The sequence below is a fragment of the Eucyclogobius newberryi genome, unplaced genomic scaffold (genome assembly GCF_026437365.1).
Source record: "Eucyclogobius newberryi isolate DKJ021-1_F unplaced genomic scaffold, fEucNew1.0.hap1 SCAF_16, whole genome shotgun sequence".
NCBI classification, from domain to species: domain Eukaryota; kingdom Metazoa; phylum Chordata; class Actinopteri; order Gobiiformes; family Gobiidae; genus Eucyclogobius; species Eucyclogobius newberryi.
In genome coordinates, this window is record NW_027315790.1 from 27713433 (window position 1) to 27730432 (window position 17000).

The window sequence follows — 17000 nt, forward strand, 5'->3', positions numbered from 1 at the left end:
GCTGAAGCACAGCTCAAGCACCACTCAAGCACCGCTTCAGCTGCTGAAGCACCGCTCAAGCACCACTCAAGCGCCGCTCAAGCACCGCTTCAGCTGCTGAAGCACCGCTCAAGCACCACTCAAGCGCCGCTCAAGCACCGCTTCAGCTGCTGAAGCACAGCTCAAGCACCACTCAAGCACCGCTTCAGCTGCTGAAGCACCGCTCAAGCACCACTCAAGCGCCGCTCAAGCACCGCTTCAGCTGCTGAAGCGCTGCTCAAGCACCACTCAAGCACCGCTTCAGCTGCTGAAGCGCTGCTCAAGCACCGCTTCAGCTGCTGAAGCACCACTCAAGCGCCGCTCAAGCGCCGCTTCAGCTGCTCAAGCACCGCTCAAGTGCCACTTCAGCTGCTGAAGCACCGCTCAAGCACCGCTTCAGCTGCTCAAGGGCCGCTCAAGGGCCGCTCAAGCGCCGCTCAAGCACCGCTCAAGCACCGCTCAAGCACCGCTCAAGCACCAAAAACCAGCTCACATTCCCAGTGCTCAGAACTGTTCTTGAGTTCAGATTATTGGACGTAGAACATAATCTGGTTTATCTGACCTCTGGCTCTGTCCACTGTCCACTGTGACCCGACACAACTTTACGGCTGGTGGACATGGGACAAGTGGAAAGCGCAGCCGTCCAGGAAGCGTTGGTGTGAGTGATGGTCTGAGCCTGTGAGCGGCTTCAGGACAAGGCACTGTTTAGTCTCAGTGAAATGGGCCTTAAAGATGTAACTTTTGTCTTTCTCTTTAAACAACTCAAACATGAGCAGTTGGACCTTTAAGAATGAGACGCAGAGGAGGATATTAGGCCACAATGTTTATTCAGTAGTGTTGTTTCAACTCATAGGTACAATACTGTCAGCTTTTGTAAGACTAAAAAAAAAGTACCATTTACAGTCCACACACAGCCGTCTGCTCATCTCTGTGCTCAACACGAGCACACCGCTCCAATGGTAGGCACTTTGAAGGTTTAAAACATTTGTGAATATACATTTATATATATTTATATATCTTTTTACTAATAAGCGACTGGACTTAAAGGGCGAGTCTAAAAATGTAAAACAGTGGAAACAACATGATGTGGCCGTGAAGGAGAAAATACTGTGTCTTTGGGTTTTCAGAAACGGTAAAAACAGAGGGACAAAACAGACGATGGGGGATTTAAAGAGATGAGGAGGGACGAATGCGGGTCTCTTACCAAAGGACAGACTCTAGCACCTTACGACGTTCACATTTACTGTACAGCTGAGAAAGGCAACGTCACGACCTGCGAACACTCTTCAGACCGGCGACACACAGGAGGGAGGGGCGACCGGGCGACTATACGCGACGGGGGACAGTAGAAAACGTGGAGAGGGTCCAAAACGTCCGCTAATACATGTGTCTGTTATCAAAATGTCCTGCCTCTTCTCTAAAGAACGTCTCTCTACAGATTTGTGCTCATCACGTCGTTCAAAGGAACCATCAGAATCCCTAAACTGGCATGATTTGATTTTATTGTTCTAGAAAAACGCTTTCTCCGTGTAATTCATCTTTTTGGCAAGTAAATGATACACCCACGCCTCGAATATATATATAAAACAACCATTTTTTAGCTAGTACTTTCATTAAGATTAAACACGTAGCTAATCATCTTTCATTTCTGCATCTTAAAAAAAAACGTTTTGCTGTATTTGTGGCATCGAAAAAAAACCGTCTACACTTCCCGCTAAGCTACGGTTAAACTCGTTAGCATTTCCAATCTTGCCATTGCGAAACTTGTAAACAACCTGGCCCCCCAAACCTTATTCTTATTCCGCGAAGCTAACCGCAGAGCGACCGCGACCCAGTGAAAGCGCCAGTATCTTTTCTCCAGATCCACTTTTTAACACTTGAAGCTTGACTCTGTTTATCTCTGGCTAATCCGGTCGTTTTTTGGATTCTCGGCCTCCGACGACCTGCTTCTCCGGGGCTAAAAGCGTCGGGAAATACTCGCGACACATATAAAGAGGGCTGGGAAGCGTCGTGTGGCAGAGCTCCAAGGGGCGATTTCAAAAGAAGAGGGGGAAACTCGGGGGGAGGGGGACAAAAGGGGAACGAAAGGACCAGGACGAGATGGACGCCCCCGAAACAGAAGGAACTGAGCCGCAACCGAGCCAAGCCGTGACTGCGCAATGTCCAAAATGTAGAAAAACAACAACAACAAAAATGATTCAGTTCATTTTGTGACGAGCCCTGAAACAGTTAAACAAAAACCTCTGTCAGTAAAAGGCTAAAAATCGGACTAAACTGTTGAAAAAGGATGAAATAAACATTGTAACCTGAAGTTGGACATTGTACATCGGCCGTTAAGCTGTTAATATGAAGTCCAAATCGCTTCATTAAAACTACAAAGGCATTTAAAAAAAAAAAAAAAAAAAACATCAGAGAAAAGATAAATTAACGTAATACACTTTTAGAGATCGGCATCAGACATGCTAGCACAAATAAAAAGGAAACAGAAGACGCACTGCTACGGTTAAAGTCGTTAGCAAACCGGCTGCTTGGAGGTGTCCATTTTTACACAACCGTTACTTCAAATAATGCACAAAATGTTTAAAGATGCACCGCGGAACTTTCCGGAGGCGCGTCCACCACCTGCTTCAGGGACGCTGGGAAAAATGACAGTCTTAAATAAGATAATGATTGAAATAAGCAGTTTTTATGTTGATTTAAGTATATTTCTTAAAATAGGATCGAGAAGTTAGTTTTGTATTTTATAAATTATTATTTTTTTGTATGAAATGTGTTCTACAAATAAACTTCCTATGCCTTATTTATATTATTATACATTTTTTCTTTCAAATTTTAAGTTACAAATTGCTCTTTTTTATTTATTTTTAATTAAAACTGGCTACTTTATTTTATTTGCGAGTTCCATTTGAAAAAAGATGAATACAACTTATTTCAAGCACTTGTTTACCTTATTTTAGACAGCCATTTTTTTCCAGAGACGTTATTGCTCCGCCCAGAATGTTCCACTGCATAAAACATATCTAATCTCCATGGAATACGCCACCTACGTCGTTTTGGGCGATAAAAACACCTGTAATTGGCTAAAAATCGACAAATTTGACGTCTTACTTTGGAACATTCCATGCAAAACAGAAACATTGCCATGGAAACAAGTCCATCCAGAGGAAAAGTGACACGGTGCACCTTTAAACACACCGATTTGCCACAAAATGAAAAAAAAACAAAAAAACAAGCTTGTTTTTCATTAAAAATCATAAAGATGTTTTGAATTACAACACTCCTTATGCTATTTCCTTATAAAACGTGTAACAGTAGCTTCTCTGTTGTCAGGGAGACTGCGCGCGCACAGTCGCTCGGTGGGTCGTCGGCGCTCGCGTCTATGCGTAGAACTCCTTGGTGGGCGCCTTCTGGTACGCGGCGCCGTTGGGTTTCCGCTCGCCCAGGTCGTAGCTGCCCTCGTCCTTCTTCCTCATGCGGTAAACCAGCAGCAGGATCAGGAAGATGGCAAACAGGAAGCCGATCACGCCGCCGGCAATGACCGCTGCAGGGACACAGGAAGGGGAAAGGTCAAGGGTCAGCGGCGAATGTAGACAACTCGGACAACAAAAGCGATCTGCGGCTTAAGATGTTTTGTTGTTTCTTTTAATCGATTTGACACATTGCGATCTGGCCGGCACCACACGTTCCGATTGTATATTTAAAGCTGTGTTTAAACCGTGAAAAGTAGATATTTAAAACTTGTTTTATTTTTTTTTAAGAACAAAGAAAACAAGATAAAAAAAAAATGTTAGGTTCATAATTGTACTTCCTGTTTGTAATTGATGACTTCACACTAGGAAATTAGCTTGTCTAAAAAATATATATATACATTTGACTAATAAAAATATATTTTTCTTGATTTATTGTTTCATAGAAGTTGTTTCTTTGGTGAAAATTCTGAATAAATTTCAGATGGAATGATTGTCCCTATTGCAGGGGCGGGCAAACTGTCTGCACTTGTATCCTTAATAAATATGACGTGAAATTAATTAAATAATAGATCCAATAGCCTATATTTGACAGAAAAGTGATATTTTCTGTGATATTTAATTGTTTAGACTTTTTTTTTTTCACATCAATGATCACGGGCCGGCCCTCCGCTACTTGCCTGGATTCGAATATGGCCCTCGGAGGAAAATAATTGCCCACCCCTGTTCTATTCTGATGTCACTTCCTGTTAGTTGCTACAGATTTTTCATATTTTTCACCACAAATACCTGCTTGATTGCTGTAAAACTATAATGTATATGTACAATAGGTATAAATACACCAAATAAAGTCAAAATTAGAAAGTTGTAAAAATCTGTCATAGGCACTTTAAAATGGGAAACAAATATAATCATAAGGACTAAAAAAAAATAACCCTAACCCAAAAATTATTCCAAAAAAAAACAACATAAACCTAAATGTAAAGTGTTTAGTTTGTATTTTATTTGGCTGTTTGTTTAATTCAGAAAGCTGTATTTCTTAACGCTACAGACACAGAGATTGAACAGATTTGATACAATCTTATAATAATGTGATACTGTGACAGCTAATTTTGTATTGTCATTAGTTTATTTCTTATTTATCTTTTTCTACTACCACCAGGACTAGACCATGTTCTTAACCGGAAAAACTAAAACAAGGACCAAAAGACTGTAGCGAGGTTGATTTTGATGCATTTCGTTCCATATCTAGAGGAAAACAGTAGCTGCAGTAGATGTCATGAAAATGTCCAGCTCAGTCTGAATCAAAAAGAGGAAATATCACACACTCTCTTATGTTCAGAGGAAGAGAGTTCAATAGTTTAATATCCACCGCAGACAAAGCTCCGTCTCCTCTCAAGTTTAATCTGGACCTAAGGCCGACCTCGGAGTGAGCCAAAGAAGCGTTTCAGTTAAGTAAGAAGTAAAAACCTTAAACTGAACAAGGGCAACGCGATCTCTCCGTTTCATTCCACACTTCACTTGCTCTTTCTGTGCGTCTGAGCTGAAAAGACGTTTTAAATACACTTTATTCTTAAACATTCTCGATCTGGAAGCCTTCACCCACTCATATGTCAACCTTTATTTGGTTAAAATGTGTTTAAAAAGTCTCAATCGAAATAATAATGTCAAGAAAATATCACTTACAGGCTCAAATCACTGAAACTGAACAGAATCGCTTTGTTCCTGTTGCTAAAAAACCTCTTTCAAAGTTTCAAAAGACACATTTTGGAGGGTAAATCAATGACATAAACTACAATCCTCTTTATAAATCTCGTCCTGTTTGAAATATTTTCAAACGATTTAGAGAGGCAGATTCCGACGCTTTTGACAGCGTTCGGAACCCATCACATTTACAATTCCTCGCCGTTATTCCCCATCGACGTTCGCTAAATGCCAGACCACAAACGAGCCGAGAAACGAGCCGAGAAACGAGCCGAGAAACGAGCCGAGAAACGAGCCGAGAAACGACAAACGCGGCTTCGCTCGTCCACAAACGATCCTCGAGTGTTGATGTTTTCGTCAGTCTGCGTTTCCCTCGGAGACGTTCGTATCCCCGCCGTCGGCGCTGGATCTCGCCGCGTGTGAACTGCGAGCGCTCCCTCCGAGCCCGTCACACGCAGTTTATTACCAGTGATTATTGTCAAAAATGGAAAAAAAAAACAGCCGTCTGACAGAACGAAGAGCAGTCGTGTCGGGGGAAGAAAAGTGCACGACGAAACAACGGGCAAACAAAGTGAATTCAAAAGTGGAACGACTTTTCTGGAGCCGCCACCTGATTTCCTCCGTGGATATGTTCGTGTTTTGGCTAAAATGTTCCAGAGTTTGGCATTAGAGCTCCATCAGGACACGCCACAGCTCTCGTTCATCCAGTGATTGTTCTTTTGACTCGTTGATTAGTTGTTTGGATGACGAAAGACCTGCGAATACGAGATTTCACGCTAAATTTGACCCATATGAAGGTGAACTGAAGCCACCTGAGGACGTTCTGGTGGAGAAGAAAGAGTGTTTTCCTCAAAAAAAACAAATTTTTACTAATTTCACACGTTTAATTCCACCCAATCACCCATTCAAATGTAATTGCAGCTCAAGCCGCGTCACAAAACACATTTTCCATTTAAATGTGATCTTTTTTTGAATTTTTAAACATTTTTTAAGATTTTGCGCCCGACAGGAAAGTAGTGTGAAATGGGGGATGAGAGAGAAGGGAGGACATGCAGCAAACAGTCGGTGTCAGGACTCGAACTCACGACACTGCGGCCGACTGGAGCGTGGCATACGTGCTGTTCCCTAACCACTCCAGCACTACTTGTTGCACATAAAAGAAACAAATGGAAGGAAACAGAAGCCGGATAGTTCTTACCTGCCAACACCTCCGTCCGGTGGAAGAGGTTGTCGGAGTGCACCTCTACTGCCTCCTGTGGTGACCCGGGGACACTGCTCGTGCTGGTCATCATCTCGCTTGGAATCTCCGTCACCGGCACCGGAGCCTGCGGACGACGAACGCGTGATCGTTACGGTTACGGCAAAAACAAGCACGGATACTGGATGCGCCGTGTCGAGATGATCTGTTTAATCGATTATTCAGGTCACCGTGAAGGTTAGAACGCTTTTATTTTACACAGAATTTATGTTATTGAGTTGTTGCATTTGAATTAGGTGAACTTATTTTTTTTAAGTAAAACAAAAAAAAATGCATTAAATATGATCTGTGTGAAAAATCTGTGTTAAAAAAGGACAATGTTTTAAAAAATCTATGGAAAATAACTAAATATAAATAAAAAATATCTTGTAATTTCAGTGTATAAAAAACAATGTCTTAAAACTTCAATGTATAAAAAATAATGTCTTAAAAATGACAATAAAAATGCAACGTTTTAAAATACAATGTTTTAAAATTCACTTTGTTAAAATACAGTTGTTTCTTTATTTTGGTGCAAAAGAATTCTGAGTAAAAAATGTTGGTAATAAAAACACAAAATAACCTTAATCACTGCATACACACACAGTATGTTCTTATCAGCTCGTTTTGGTTTCATCAACTTTATTTTGTCATTCAGAACGTTCATTGGCTCGAGCCTTCCAGAATGGAATGGATCGAGACATTGTTCTTGCCATGTCAAATGGAGGTTGCGAGAACGCCCGTCTCAACAGTGTCGACTAGTTTAAAAAAGAAAAAACATGAAACTCTTAATCTTTGGCCTAGGCACATGAGACTTGGGACACCTTTGACCTCTGACCTTTGACGAGTAAAACACACTTGGCAGCATCGCTCTATGATAAACAGGAAGTCAGCCATGTTGAATCAAAGTGGCACTGCCACGCTTGACTTTTTTTTTCAAAATCGTACTTGTCCTAGGTTTCTTATCCGATCGAGCTCAAAACACTTTTTGCATCTAAAAACACTGAAATGTAATAAATATTCCAAAGAATGTTGATACTCTTTACGGTCTCCGCGTAACACGCCCTCAAAAGAGGCTTAATTTCCTGTTTTTTCAAGAACAAGTCACGCCTAGGACAAACTACTATTTGAATCGCAAACTACGCAATCATCAACGGTGAATTACTGAGCGTCGTTTGGTATGCCGCAAAACGCAGCAGAAAACATGGACAGGCGGGAAGGCCCCCTGAATATCGATGAAAAGTCCCACATGGGGCCATGTTGAATCAAAGTGGCGCCGCCATGTTTGACTTTTTTTTTTCAAAATCGTACTTGTCCTAGGTTTTTCGTCCGATCGAGCTCAAAACAACACTTTCTGCATCTAGACATTGAAATTTAATAATCAGTATTTTTTTTTAACTATTCCTTACCTTTAAAAAAGTCTTATTTTCATGTTTTTTTCAAGGACAAGTCACGCCTATTAGCGCTAGCATTCGCGTATTAGCGTTAGCATTAGTGTTAGCATTAGCGTTAGCATTAATGTTAGCATTCGTTTTAGCGGCAGGTCTCTGTTGCTAGGTGACGGAGGTACAGGGAGGAGGGGCCTCCTTCGGAGCCCAGATACATTGTTTAATTTTTTCGCAATGAGGCAAAACCATGGATCTATTATAATATCTGGATAGGGTAGCACGCCGCAACCACCTCCAGTGGCCACTCCATTGGTACTGCAGCCAAATAAATCGAGCGGCCCAGAAAGCTTGTTTTCCCTAAAGCGCAATGTAACAAAAAACTGCAGGTGTTCGGCTGACAGGGCACGTAGAGCTTTCAAAAATGTTGGATATAGCGGCAATTCTTACCTATTTTTGAGTTATTGACTTTTTCTAATTTTAAGATTCTTCAGTTGTCTTTAAAACGCATAAGATAAGATAAGATAAGATATTCCTTTATTGTCCCACATGGGGAAATTTCATTGGTGCAACGCAGGTACAGCAGTCTGACAGCAGCAGGAAGGAAAGACCTACGGAACCTTTCCTTCACACATCGAGGGTGGATCAGTCTCTCACTGAAGCTGCTCTCCAGAGCGGACAGAGTGTCCTGCAGGGGGTGAGACTCATGGTCCAGCATAGATGTGAATCTAGCCAGGACCCTCCTGTCCCCCACCTCCTGCACCGAGTCCAGAGCACAGCCCAGGACGGAGCTGGACTTCTTGATGACTCTGTCTAGCTTCCTCCTCTCCCTCTCTGTGATGCTGCTGCTCCAGCAGGCCACACCGTACAGGAGGGCCGATGCCACCACAGAGTCGTAGAAGGTCTTCAGGAGTGGCCCTGTCACTCCAAAAGACCTGAGTCTCCTCAGGAGGTAGAGCCGACTCTGGCTCTTCCTGTACAGTGCGTCTGTGTTATGAGTCCAGTCCAGTTTGTGGTTCAGATGAACACCCAGGTACTTGTATGAGTCCACTCTCTCAATGTCCCGTCCCTGGATGTTCACTGGTGAGGGGGCAGTGGGGTGGCGTCTGCGGAAATCCACCACCATCTCCTTGGTCGAGGCGAGGAAGAGACGAGGAAGAGAGCCTGTGGATGCTGTGTTTGCAGCCTACAAGTGCAGGAGAGCAGTGCTTCACAAGCATCTCCAGCATTGGCAGACGGGGCCACATAGACTGCGATCAAAATCACATGTGAGAACTCCCGGGGCAGATAATATGGCCTCATGCCAATAGCCAATAGTTCAATATCCTTGTTACATAGCTGCTCCTTCACTGTGCAGTGTTCGGGTTTGGACCAGCTCGTGTTCACATACACCGCCAGACCTCCACCTCTTTTCTTCAAGCATTCTCTCGTTCTGTCCGCCCGCAGCAGATGAAAATTGTCCAAACCTACAATAGAGTCTGGCATTTCTGCTGTTAACCAGGTCTCTGTGAAAATCAAGACGCTGCTGTCCCTATAAATCCTCTGGGACCGCATGAGGCTCGAAGCTGTTAGCTTCGGCTAAGCTCTAGTGCGCCGCTCTAGCCCAGATTGTGCGCTGATTGGTCAGAGCGGTGACCGTCTAGACCAATCAGCGCGTGTAGGTGACGTCAACGGGCCGAGATGCTGTGAAAGAGCCCAAATGCTATGAATGAATGGCTAATTTATCATGTCAAGCTGCAGTACCAGACCTGACCACTAGGGGCGCGGGCGCCTAATGAGCAGACGGGACTTACACCCACTGTGTTTATTATTGATCTGTGTCTCGGAGAGGACAAACTATTATTTGAATCGCAAACTACGCAATCATCAACGGTGAATTACTGAGCGTCGTTTGGTATGCCGCAAAACGCAGCAGAAAACATGGACGGGCGGGAAGGCGGTTGTGCGTGAAGGCGGTCGCGCGGGAAGGCGGTCGCGCGGGAAGGCGGTCGCGCGGGAAGGCGGTCGCGCGGAAAGGCGGTCGCGCGGGAAGGCGGTCGCGCGGGAAGGCGGTCGCGCGGAAAGGCGGTCGCGCGGAAAGGCGGTCGCGCGGGAAGGCGGTCGCGCGGGAAGGCGAGAGCCATCATCGCCCCTACCGCGGCTTTAATTTTCATTATTTCCGTCACAATTGGGAATGAAAGATAATGAAAGATTTCTGTTATTCGGTCACGGGCTCAGTAATCGTGAAGAATCATTAAATCGTTTGTTTCCGTGACGCTACAACGTGACATCTCTTCATCTGTCGCCGCACAAATCCAATCTAAAACGGCATCAGTGACAAAAGTTCAACCAGAATCTTAATTTGAAAATTATTATGAAAGAATGACTGATGTTGTCTGTTAAATCTCATCTTCAATTCTTTCTTTTCTTTATGATAATACATTGGATTTTGCCCCTTTCAAGACACTCGAGGCGCTTTACGTTGCATTATTCTTAAACTTGACTCTTATTATTGAACTTAAATGTGTGGAATCAGATTTTAACTGTCTCGCAAATGTGTAAAAAAGTTAATAAATTGAAATAACTCATCGTTAACTGTTTGCAGCGGTCCAAAATAGTGGCCAATATATCATACATTTCAGGTAATATTGTGAATGTTGTTTTGAAGATTTAAAAAAAAAAAAAAGAGCTGATTAAATTTAAAAAAAAAGGGATGTAAACTTTTAAAGGGTATAAGGAGATATTTGTGCACATTAAAAAATAAATAAATAATAATGACATTACACATTTGTCTGATGATTAAACTTCAGCGAATACGTTTATAGACAGGAAACTGTACATTTTCAAAATAAGACTGTGGTTATTCTAAAACTGCTTTTTAACCACTATTCCCCACATATAAACTAAAGCGATGCCAGTTGTTGTTTGCTGACGTGGTGTGTCCAAAGTGACGGCTTAGTGCGCTGAAACCTCCACGACCTAATCCCAAACAGATGCGGCGCGGTAAAGACAGGAGCAAGAAAAATGACTCGTAACTCACTACAATCTAGTTTTGAAGTAAAACGTTTTTTTTAATGTAAAAAGTAAAGATTTTTCACTGTTAAAGCAATAAATGTGGTGATTTTTATGAGGAATTCTGCTGATTTTTGGTGATCAAATGTCAATTTTAATAATAATGTTGTATTTTTTCCAGTGATTTTTATGTGTATATTTATTTTTTGCTAAAAGCTGGGGCGTGAACAAACAATTTGAACCTTGAACGTGCTAAAAATGCAACAACGATATGTTAAAAACGGTTTGGAGCGGCCCAACGTTATCCCTCACCTTCTTAACACATTCCTCGCATCCAAATTATTCAGTTTGTTTGAGTTTATAAGCGCTTTTCACAACTTTCTGCTGTTGTGCTAATGCTAACAACAACTAGCATGCTAACAGCGCACTTCCTGGCTCTCATGCGATGAAAACGCTTTATAATTAGACGTAGACAGTACACAGCGGTCCCATTTTCATAAGAAACGCTGCTTGTACAACAGATCTGTGCTGGGGAAAGACTCGTGGACAAAAATCAGGACAAAAATCAGGTACAGCCATTTATAAAATAATGATTTCTAACTAAGAACTTTTGTCCAACAGAATCCTAGAGCTGAATTTCAAAATATTCATCATTCTTCATCTCCCAAACTTTTCTCCCAAATCATCGCTGTAAAATGTGTTCGGATATGAAATGTTATGTCATTTTAGGCAGTACTATATGTTTTTTAAGACACATATTAAAGTATTTTTAAAGGCAGCGTAGCCATCTCTCATTTTTTAGAGCTGCCAGCCTTTAGTCGATTAATCGGTCGATGGCGTTTTAGTTGACCAAATTTTGTGTACCGGTAGTGAACTTATTATTTTATTTAGATAATAAGGATGTATAATATTTGTCAAAAGCAGAAACAAGTAGAAGTGGAGCAAGTTAGCTGAAGATTCAAGAGTTAATCATGATTTTTATCTTACTTTTTTAACATAAATACACTATGTCCAAGCACTTTTTCTGTGTAAATTGTTGTTTTTGCATGTACTCTTGCTCAGTTGTTGTCTTGCAAGCACAGTTCTGGTCAGAATTTGAGCTATTTACTTTTAGCCAACGAATCATTTGTGTCAACACGATTTGTGTTTTTCACGGCTTTTACCCACTGCACTTCGTCATGAATGAATTCCCCTCCATTGGCTCCACATTTTTCTCGTTAATTGGCCACGTGGGGATAACACAATTGACTGAAATGGAATTGCATAAAGCCTGCAGTGGAAAATGTTGATAACAGCTGTTGTCGTCTGTTATAAATCTGAATTAATTCTTAAGCATTTGAAAACGTACCTCTCGGACATTTCTAATTAATAAAACATTATCGTCGTTGGCGCGTCTCCCTCGGGTGCCGCGGCCCTCACCTCTGTTCTGAAGGCTTTCTTGGGTGTCACGGCCCTCTCCCTCTCCGTGACCGGGTCCACTCTGGGGGTGTAGTCTTTGGTCTGGTCCTTGGTCGGAGCCGCCGCTTTGGGCTGAATATAAACCGCGCTCACTGTTACCGCTTCAATGTCGCCGTCTTCGCCTGCGCCTGGGGAAGAAAAAAAAAGAGAAAGAATGAAGTCGTTTGGTGGGATTAAATTGACACGAAACCTTATAAATGCCTCAAGGTTGTTGTTTTTTATTTAAAGATTTTGTTGCTCGTAAGGTTTTATCGGACAGGAAAGGACAGAGTGAAACAGGGGCTAAAAGAGAAGAGAAGGGAGGACGTGCATTAAACTGTCAGACACACGACACTGCGGCTGTGCATACGTGTGCTGTGCCTTAACCACTCCGCCACCGGGGAGAATTCTATAAGATGAGACTCAACTGATAAGAATATAACTCTTAATCTCTTTGCTGTGTTCAATGATGAAGTTACAGTGCGTTTTTATTGCTCAAAATCCCTAAAAAACATGTGTTCTTATCGAGAGTGTGCTTGCCTCTTCACAGATATGACCTGTAACTTGGTCTGGTGGAGTCAAATGATTATTTTTATTGTAAATTGAGACTTTTTCAATACATTTATAGCCAAGTAAAAGTAGAAATGTGGTGACTGAAGGCTTTTGAATAGAGAATATTTACAGATAAGTGTATTATTGATGAAAATTTGAAACAGTTGATATTTTGATTCATTAATTCCGCTGTATTTGTTATAAAAGGTCTTTTTATATGTGTTTTAGAGTCTGTAGAGTCCAGATAACGATCATCAAATACTGACAATGATTATTTTTTATAGTTGTCACGATTAGAACTGAAACAATGTCAAGTATTGCGATTAGACTTGCAATTAGTATTTTTGCATTTTTTTACAGTTTTAAATATGTTTTCATTGCAAAAATGAATGACATTAATGACATTTTGTGTTGAGCAACTAGCTGGAGAATCGTGATATTGCCATTCAGATGATAATAGTCCAACAGGAATGTGCTAAAACATGTCTTTAAATGTTTTATTTGAGGGTAAATTATTCGTAATTTGTTTTTTGGTAGAAGGATTCTGTTCAAAGTCGACATTTTAAACACATTTGTTGAGGTCTAAACACCAACTTTGGCGGGTTTCAGGGTTAAAAACAATATTTGACTGTGGAGTAAATGATGTTACTTTACTTTGCGTTCAATTACAGCCTTTGTGGATTTGACCATTCATGTTCAATTCCAGTTCGATACACGTTTTGCGGCCTCATATCAGTCATGATCTGTCGACTCATTGTTGCCGCCCTAGTGGACATGTACTGCAACTACAACTGCAGTTCAACGGGCCTGTACCCACGTTTCTGCATGTAACAAAGTAAAGAAAGACAGAATCGTTACATGGTGTGCACATTTGCAGAACGAGAACAGCCCAAAAGAAGTCACAATCTGATCCTCCTCAAAGTTGCTCATATAACAATGCATGATATGGTTTTATTGTAGCGTTTAGTTTCGCTTGTAGGACTCACAACCGGCATCATAACGAAATAAAAATGCGTTTATGGCACGACTTTACCTGCTCTGACCTCGGCAGCAGCACTTTTACAACTCATTCTAAAACGGTGCAGGTTTTTTTACTGCTGGAAATGAGCTGGGGGGAGAGCGGAGGGGGAGAAATATGTAAATATTCTCTGGACCATGGGTGCGAGGACCAGGAAATCTCACCTCAAATTGAGCCTCAGAGACAACGATCGGCTCGACTTCAAATAGAACACGTTTTTGATCCTCTACAGAAGAGTCTGGTCCGGACAAAGGTGGAGTTGCGGATGGAAATGTGGAGCGACAGAGAGTCTAATACGCGCTCTTATGTTATGGTTATTATTTGACAGAGCTATAAATGTGGCATGTGGTGACTACGATGAAATGAGATAAGATAAGATTTATTTGTGGGGAAATGACAGCGTTGCCGAGCGTTCAAGGAGAATAGATGCACGCAATAAGACAAGATAAATAACTTATGTGGATTGGAATAAACATATAAATAGATAAATATAAGGATGGGTGATGTTTTTTATGTGTTAATATCGATATCGAACATGCCAAATGGCACAAAGTTTCTGGTTTCAGTCAAATTTCACAACGTGTCAGGCATTTTCTTTCTTTTTCTTCAACGTTTTTTTGTCTGGTAGGCTTTACTCGACAGGACAGTGCAGCGCGCGACGGGGATGAGACTTGGGAAGGACATGCAGCGGCACACGCATTTATTTTACAGATGGAGAAACGATATAGGACAAAATACAGTTGGTTAAAATGCTTGGAAAATCATAAAATTCCATTGATGTTAACGTTCTGGCATCAATATTAGCAAAGGATTTGTCACAGTATAAAACAAAAATACCATAATAATGAAATACAAAGGCTCAAAGTTGTATTTTGTAGAAGAATATTTGTAAGGGAATTCCCATTGATAAAATATTTGACAATTGGTAGCGACAAACCAGACACATGCAGCTTTAAAACACCTGCTTATCTGTGTCAGGCCGATTTCTAATCTCTGCATATTTGTGTACATGTCTCTGTGTACTTGTATCCGAGTACATGTATCTGTGTACTTGTGTCCGAGTACATGTATCTGTGTACTTGTATCCGAGTATATGTATCTGTGTACTTGTATCTGAGTACATGTATCTGTGTACTTGTGTCCGAGTACATGTATCTGTGTACTTGTATCCGAGTACATGTCTCTGTGTACTTGTATCCGAGTACATGTATCTGTGTACTTGTGTCCGAGTACATGTATCTGTGTACTTGTGTCCGAGTACATGTATCTGTGTACTTGTATCTGAGTACATGTATCTGTGTACTTGTGTCCGAGTACATGTATCTGTGTACTTGTATCTGAGTAGATGTATCTGTGTACTTGTGTCCGAGTACATGTATCAGTGTACTTGTATCCGAGTGCATGTATCTGTGTACTTGTATCCGAGTACATGTCTCTGTGTACTTGTGTCCGAGTACATGTATCTGTGTACTTGTGTCCGAGTACATATATCTGTGTACTTGTATCTGAGTACATGTATCTGTGTACTTGTATCTGAGTACATGTATCTGTGTACTTGTGTCCGAGTACATGTATCTGTGTACTTGTATCTGAGTACATGTATCTGTGTACTTGTATCTGAGTACATGTATCTGTGTACTTGTGTCCGAGTACATGTATCTGTGTACTTGTATCTGAGTACATGTATCTGTGTACTTGTGTCCGAGTACATGTATCTGTGTACTTGTATCCGAGTACATGTATCTGTGTACTTGTATCCGAGTACATGTATCTGTGTACTTGTATCCGAGTACATGTATCTGTGTACTTGTGTCCGAGTACATATATCTGTGTACTTGTATCCGAGTACATGTATCTGTGTACTTGTGTCCGAGTACATGTATCTGTGTACTTGTATCCGAGTACATGTATCTGTGTACTTGTGTCCGAGTACATGTATCCGTGTACTTGTGTCCGAGTACATGTATCTGTGTACTTGTATCCGAGTACATGTATCTGTGTACTTGTATCCGAGTACATGTATCTGTGTACTTGTGTCCGAGTACATGTATCTGTGTACTTGTGTCCGAGTACATATATCTGCGTACTTGTATCTGAGTACATGTATCTGTGTACTTGTATCTGAGTACATGTATCTGTGTACTTGTGTCCGAGTACATGTATCTGTGTACTTGTGTCCGAGTACATGTATCTGTGTACTTGTATCTGAGTACATGTATCTGTGTACTTGTGTCCGAGTACATGTATCTGTGTACTTGTATCCGAGTACATGTATCTGTGTACTTGTATCCGAGTACATGTATCTGTGTACTTGTGTCCGAGTACATGTATCTGTGTACTTGTATCTGAGTAGATGTATCTGTGTACTTGTGTCCGAGTACATGTATCAGTGTACTTGTATCCGAGTACATGTATCTGTGTACTTGTATCCGAGTACATGTCTCTGTGTACTTGTGTCCGAGTACATGTATCTGTGTACTTGTGTCCGAGTACATATATCTGTGTACTTGTGTCTGAGTACATGTATCTGTGTACTTGTATCTGAGTACATGTATCTGTGTACTTGTGTCCGAGTACATGTATCTGTGTACTTGTATCTGAGTACATGTATCTGTGTACTTGTATCTGAGTACATGTATCTGTGTACTTGTGTCCGAGTACATGTATCTGTGTACTTGTATCTGAGTACATGTATCTGTGTACTTGTGTCCGAGTACATGTATCTGTGTACTTGTATCCGAGTACATGTATCTGTGTACTTGTATCCGAGTACATGTATCTGTGTACTTGTATCCGAGTACATGTATCTGTGTACTTGTGTCCGAGTACATATATCTGTGTACTTGTATCCGAGTACATGTATCTGTGTACTTGTATCTGTGTACTTGTGTTCGAGTACATGTATCTGTGTACTTGTGTCCGAGTACATGTATCTATGTACTTGTATCCGAGTACATGTATCTGTGTACTTGTGTCCGAGTACATGTATCCGTGTACTTGTGTCCGAGTACATGTATCTGTGTACTTGTATCCGAGTACATGTATCTGTGTACTTGTATCCGAGTACATGTATCTGTGTACTTGTGTCCGAGTACATGTATCTGTGTACTTGTGTCCGAGTACATATATCTGCGTACTTGTATCTGAGTACATGTATCTGTGTACTTGTATCTGAGTACATGTATCTGTGT

General features: G+C 41.4%; 1 protein-coding gene across 1 annotated transcript in view; it reads right to left on the reverse strand.

Annotated features, from left to right (window-relative positions):
* Positions 1-824: 824 nt before the first annotated feature.
* The window catches only part of sdc2 (syndecan 2), an 81908-nt gene continuing 65732 nt past the window's right edge, over positions 825-17000 (reverse strand). Inside the window, exons 3-5 of the mRNA XM_072448183.1 lie at positions 12222-12388; positions 6388-6514; positions 825-3559 (exon numbers count right to left, since the gene is read on the reverse strand). Of these exons, the coding sequence (XP_072304284.1) occupies positions 3396-3559; positions 6388-6514; positions 12222-12388 (458 nt within the window). The 3' untranslated portion in view covers positions 825-3395. The remainder of the gene's footprint in view (positions 3560-6387; positions 6515-12221; positions 12389-17000) is intronic.